Source organism: Leptonychotes weddellii, chromosome 10 (genome assembly GCF_054177405.1).
Source record: "Leptonychotes weddellii isolate Sample4059 chromosome 10, ASM5417740v2, whole genome shotgun sequence".
Classification (NCBI taxonomy): Eukaryota; Metazoa; Chordata; class Mammalia; order Carnivora; family Phocidae; genus Leptonychotes; species Leptonychotes weddellii.
The window spans coordinates 38,296,639-38,303,227 of NC_138378.1; the positions used below are offsets into that span (position 1 = coordinate 38,296,639).

The 6,589-nt window shown below is 41.4% G+C and overlaps 1 protein-coding gene across 3 annotated transcripts in view; it reads left to right on the forward strand.

The window, feature by feature from the left end:
* SEC23B (SEC23 homolog B, COPII component) overlaps positions 1-6,589 on the forward strand; it is a 38,277-nt gene that overhangs the window by 4,953 nt on the left and 26,735 nt on the right. For all 3 annotated transcript variants that reach the window (XM_006730769.3, XM_006730770.3, XM_081831973.1), the window contains 5 exons: positions 2,367-2,453; positions 3,677-3,913; positions 4,018-4,103; positions 5,267-5,411; positions 5,839-5,997. In XM_006730769.3, coding sequence (XP_006730832.1) covers positions 2,367-2,453; positions 3,677-3,913; positions 4,018-4,103; positions 5,267-5,411; positions 5,839-5,997 — 714 coding nt within the window. The remainder of the gene's footprint in view (positions 1-2,366; positions 2,454-3,676; positions 3,914-4,017; positions 4,104-5,266; positions 5,412-5,838; positions 5,998-6,589) is intronic.

Sequence of the window (6,589 nt, forward strand, 5' to 3'; positions counted from 1 at the left end):
GGCTGAGCAGGGAGCCCGACAAGGGGCTTGATCCCAGGACCCTGAGACATGACCTGAGCCGAAGGCAGACCCTCAACCAACTGAGCCACCCAGGCACCCTCTAGTATAACTTAAGATATTAATAAATGCATTTATTTATTCTTATATTTGATTATAATTACAATTAACAGTCTCATTCTCAGATATGTCACACAGTAAGTCCAGTGATGAATAGACCAGTCAATGTACTAAGTATAGGCCTGGAAAGTATAAGCAGATACCATTCAAAATTTACCTCCACAAGAGATTTCAGAAATATATGCAAATCTTTTTTTTTTTTTTTTTAATTTTATTTGAGAGAGAGAGCAAGAGGGCAGGAGCAGGGGGTGGGGTGGGAGGCAGAAGCAGACTCCCCGCTGAGCAGGGAACCCAATGCAGGGCTCGATCCAGGGACTCCAGGATCATGACCTGAGCCAAAGGCTGACGTTTAACTGACTGAGCCGCCTAGGTGCCCCAGTATATGCAAATCTTAAAGACCTATCTACCCTATTACATTCAGAATGAAGTCTGTGTTTAATATAAATTTTTTTTAAGATCTTATTTTTAAGAAATCTCTACACCCAATGTGGGGCTTGAACTTAGAACCCCGAGACCAGGAGTCACATGCCCTCTTGACTGAGCCGGCTGGGTGCCTCTTAGTATAATTTATTGTGAAAGTCCTAAGGCATCAAAGACAATGTCAGCAGATCTAAAGGGCAGTCCACAGAATGGGCAAAAATATTTACAAATCATAAATCTAATAAGGGATTAATATCGGGTCATTCAAGGGAGAAGATAATGGGGAGATGTTGTTTACAGGTTCAGAGTTTCAGTTTTGAAAGATGAAAAGAATTCTGGAGATGGTTGGTGGTGATGGTTGTACATTATGAATATTTAAGACCACCAAACTGTACACTGAGCAAAGATTATTATGGTAAATTTATATGTATTTTACCACAATAAAAAAAATTGGGGAAAAATCAATCTATAAGCTATGAGTTTCAAATGTTTGCAGAAAATTTTAAAGACAAAAGAAAATGTCTGTGATAATATGTTAAGCATAAAGAGTAGGTTGCAAAATGATATATACGAGATGACCTCAGCTGTGCTTAAGTAGAAAAAGTCTGAAAGGAAATACGCCTACATGTTGACAGTAGCTATCTCTAGTTGGTAGGAACATGAGGGTTTTTTTCTTCCTCTTTTATTTTATTTATTTATTTGAGAGATAGGCCGTGCGTGAGTGCGGGGGTGGGGGGGTGGGAGGGGCAGAAGCATGCTCCCTGCAGAAGCAGGCAGCCTGACAACGTGGGACACAATCCCAGGACCAGGGGATCATGACCTGAGCTGAAGGCAGATGCTTAACCAAGTGAGCCACCCACGCACCCCCCTTTTTTTTTTAAAGTTTATTTTTTCAGCAATCTCTACACCCAATATGGGGATCGAGCTCACAACCCTGAGATCAAGAGTCACACGCTCTTCTGAATGAGCCAGCTATGCGCCCCTTTTCTTATTCCTTGTATTTTCTTGTACTTGCTGGTTTTTCTACAGTATACATGCATTACTTTATTGATGACAGCTAAAATAATAAACCCAAATAAAAGTGTTAGACTTCCACGTAAACTGTTGATGAAATAGCTAAAACCTAAGCCCTTAATTTGCAGGGCAGCACATAAAAAATGGTTTATAACAGTGCATTTTTTAATCATCTAGAAGTTACAACATGCCCTAATACGTTAAAAAAAGTTACAATGGGATATAAGTATAAGGCAGGGTTATTGATTTAAAATTTTGATATTTTGATATATATATTTATTTTTTTAATGCAGGCTCTGATTTAAGAGTTAGGATGAGAATTGAGTCTGTATTTCTTTTCTTTCTTTTTTTTTTTTAATATTTTATTTTTATGTAATCTCTATACCCAACATGGGGCTCGAACTCAACCCTGAGATCAAGAGTTGCATGTTCCACCAACTGAGCCATCCAGGTGCCCCAAAATTTTGATTTTTATATTTTAGTTACATGTTCTATATTTTACAGAATTAATACCTGGTCATTGCCTATTTTTTTTTTTTTAAGATTTTATTTATTTATTTGACAGAGAGAGACAGTGAGAGAGGGAACACAAGCAGGGGGAGTGGGAGAGGGAGAAGCAGGCTTCCCGCTGAGCAGGGAGCCCGATGTAGGACTCAATCCCAGGACTCTGGGATCATGACCTGAGCCGAAGGCAGACGCTTAACAACTGAGCCACCTAGGTGCCCTTTTGCCTATTTTTATAAATGGAAAATAGAAGGTATAACATAAATATCTTTCAGTCCTAATGAAAGATTGCTTTGTTTTTTTCCCTTCAGTTTCCTCCTGCTTACACAGGTATATCTGAGGTGAATCAGCCTGCTGAATTAATGCCCCAGTTTTCTACAATTGAGTACGTGATACAGGTAACTTCTTTGTTGTGCATTTAGTGAGCAGTGTTAAATATTGAGTTTCTCTTGAAATACTTTGTCTTTGTCTTCAGTGTCCCATCCCTTCCTGGGCAATTTAAAGCTGTAAAGGCAGCAGGATCCTGAAGACTTGGTCCTGGTGCGTGTGCACTTGCTGGCATTATTTGCAGTCTTGATAGGCGGCTAGAAAAGGGATCACTGGTTGAGTTCAGCATCTGTCCCCCACAGCCTTCTCCAGCTTTGTGATGGTACTCCATCTTGTAGTCAAGCTTAAAAACCTTAGGTTCATCCTTGACTTCTCTTTCTCATGCATTCCGTATCCAGTCCACTAGGAAATTCCATTGGGTCTATATTCAGAATCTATCCACAGTCCAACCACTTCTTTCCCCCCACTGCTTTTTCCTGGGTCAGCCAGCGCCACTCACTTAAATTACTGGGCCATCTCTTAACCCTTCTCCGTAATTTAACATTTTCCCACTTATATTTTATCCTTAACCCAGAAGCCAGAGTAACTCTTTAAAAACATGTCATGTTACTTCTGTGTTCAGAAACCTGCAATGGTGAAAATGGCTCTCTTTCACCCAGAGTAAGAGATAGTCTTCAAAGCTCTGTGTGGACCGGCCCTATGTTATCACTTGGACCTCAACTTGTATTAGTGTTTCGTTCAGCCACATGGGCCTCATGACTTTCCTTGGGCATGCCAGGAATGCTCTTGCCTGTGGGCCTTTCCTCTGGCTCTTCCTCAGGCTGGAATTCTCTTTCCCCTATGACTGTATTGCTCCCTCCCTCTCCTCTGGGTTTTTGCTTTAATATTACTTTCTTAATGAGGCTGCCCTGATCTCTTAAGTAATACTGGAACCTGCCCCCTACCTCTACTGCTGGCATCTCCTTATCCTCTCCATTCCAGAAAGTCAGCAACTTGAGGCAGGCAGGTATCTTTGTTCTTTTGGCTCACTGATGTATCTTAGGACCTGGAACAGTGACTGGCACATGGAAGGCATTCAAAAATGTAGAATAAATTGTTGGATACAAACAGTTTTTACATTTAATTTGTTTTAATGTAACCTGTCATTTAATGAGGTGAGTAGAAGTTAGATGTCCTTATTCCCTGTCAGTAACTACAGATGAAGACTTGTTATTTACATACCTGATTTACTTTTAAAAGAGCTGGTTTGGTCTATTTCTATACTGATCATCATGCTGTATTTCTTTGCTTAAAGCGAGGTGCTCAGTCCCCTCTGATCTTCCTCTATGTGGTTGACACGTGCCTAGAAGAAGATGACCTTCAAGCACTCAAAGAATCCCTGCAAATGTCCCTGAGTCTCCTTCCTCCAGATGCTCTGGTGGGTTTGATCACATTTGGGAGGATGGTGCAGGTTCACGAACTCAGCTGTGAAGGAATTTCCAAAAGTTATGTCTTCCGAGGGACAAAGGATTTAACCGCAAAGCAAATACAGGTTTGTGCTTTGCTCGTACCTAAGCAGGAGCAAGGAGATTTCTTAAACATGAGTTGGTCATTCACTCTAGTGTTATGGGAAATGAGTCTTTTTGGGTTTTTTAGGATATGCTGGGCCTCACCAAGCCTGCCATGCCCATGCAGCAAGCAAGACCTGGTCAACCACAGGAGCAGCCTTTTGTTTCAGGCAGGTGAGCTACCAACATAGAATGTTGCACACACAGTAGTGGGCATGCGGGCCAACCCACTGGAGTGAGGGAAGAAAAATGTTAGAACTTTTATTTTATTTTTAGAGAAAAAAAGAAATGATTAAGCCTAAGAACGTTTAACGTTTCATGATCTATGTAACAATTTGGTATATATTTGAAGCTCATAACTAAGTTGCGGATGTACACATACATATGTATGCACACATTTGTGTGGTTAGATTTGCTCAGAATGTCTTTCCTGTTAGTCAACAAATGTTTTGAGACCACCGTATTCAAGCCTTCACCTCCTCTTACATATGGCTGTTGTCCTTTTTGAGTCTGAAGTAAAACTAGGAAAACTGAAAGCTTCTGTGGGATGTTCTTAAGCAAACCTGAGACCAGGCACTTCCTTTCCTCAGCCTTTTGAGTGCCTGCAGCTGCCTGTGGCCAGGTTAACAGTCAGCAAACATGACAAAATGCATTGCCTGACATGCTGGGGACAGCCACTTACTGTGGTAAGAAACCAGTGCTTCTCTCTGTATTTACTCCTAGGCACACAAGAAACACTTGAGAATCACTTTGAAGTGGATCTTTAGAATGATGAAGGTGGGGGTGCTTGGGTGGCACAGTTGTTTCAGCATCTGACTCTTGATTTCAGCTCAGGTCATGATCTTAGGGTCGTGAGATTGAGCCCCAAGTTGGGCCCCATGCTCAGTGAGGAGTGTGCTGGATATTTCTCTCTCTCCCCCCGCCAACTCCCTCCCTCCCCCTCTCCTTCTGCCCCTCCCTCCTGCTTTCTCTTCCTCTCTCTCTCCAAAATAAATACATCTTAAAAAAAAAAAAAGAATGATGAAGGTGGTCCACGTACAGGAACTTTACATGGATTGAATTCACGTTAGACCTGTCTTTAGGATTTCTCTGCTGCTTAAATTTAATTAAACTGATTTGTTCCTATTTAAATTCAGCTTTTTTTCCGTGCTATCTACATAAATTGCCATATGTTCATTTTTAAATTATATTCTTGAATAAAATTGCTTTGAAGAAAAAATTCCAAGTTTTTACTAGTCTGAGTAATTATTTTGAAGAGCTGTAACTGTGTTACCTAGGGCTAAAGACCAGAGTACTTTATTAAACCAGGATTGATGTGTCCATTGAAAATCATGCAGATTTCTGCAGCCCATTCACAAGATTGACATGAACCTCACTGATCTCCTTGGGGAGCTGCAGAGGGACCCATGGCCCGTGACTCAGGGGAAGAGACCTTTGCGATCCACTGGTGTTGCTTTGTCCATTGCTGTTGGCCTGTTGGAGGTAACTCACAACTTACCGGGGTGCCTCAAACCATGGAAGTTTGTTCCCACAAGTTGTATTTGCTAGTCTTGTTTGAAAATGAGTTGTGACCTAAATCAACTGACTGTGTTAATTTATCATAAAGCACTTCAGTTATTATTATTATCCACAATGAAGGAGCCCCATAATGTTTTGAAAATACCAGAAGTTTTCATGAGAAACACAAGGCCATTAGGGCAATGGCGAGTGCTCACAGTGAATTAATAAAGTCTGAAGCCACCAGGTTGGAAGAACTAAGGCTGCTTCTCTGCATTGTCATCTGTGTTATTTCTTACTATCATCAGTATTCAGCAAGCTGAAGAGAACTGTATGGAATTTTTTTTAGGGAAACGGAAGCATACTCAGGGTGGGCTGTATGTTTCTAAAATGCTGCCATTTACTGTTCTAGGGTACTTTTCCAAACACGGGAGCCAGGATTATGTTGTTTACCGGGGGTCCCCCCACCCAAGGGCCTGGCATGGTGGTCGGAGATGAATTAAAGGTTCCTATTCGTTCCTGGCATGATATTGAGAAAGATAATGCACGTTTCATGAAAAAGGCAACCAAGGTAGGTGCTCCTGGACACAGGCTGTAATTCTGGTTACCTAGTGCTGGGTTTGGGCTGCTCTGGAGTGACAGCTACCTTGCTGAGGCCATGCTTTGTGGTCAGCAAATTGTTCTTGCTCAGGTGACCTTCCAGATCCCAGCTGCTGTTAAATTGGTGCCCCAGCTCTGAGTTCTTACTTAGAGTGGGTGGGCTTAAAACTGCTAAAAGTGTTTTGAGCAAGTTTATTGGGTGTTATAAAGAAAACTCTCCATATTCTTTTTTTTAAATTTTTTTTATTGTTAGGTTAATCACCATACATTACATCATTAGTTTTTGATGTAGTGTTCCATGATTCATTGTTTGTGCATAACACCCAGTGCTCCATGCAGAACGTGCCCTCTTTAATACCCATCACCAGGCTAACCCATCCTCCCACCCCCCCCCAGAACCCTCAGTTTGTTTCTCAGAGTCCATCGTCTCTCATGGTTTGTCTCCCCTTCCGATTTCCCCCCTTCATTTTTCCCCTCCTGCTATCTTCTTCTTTTTTTTCTTAACATATATTGCATTATTTGTTTCAGAGGTACTGATCTGTGATTCAACAGTCTTGCACAAT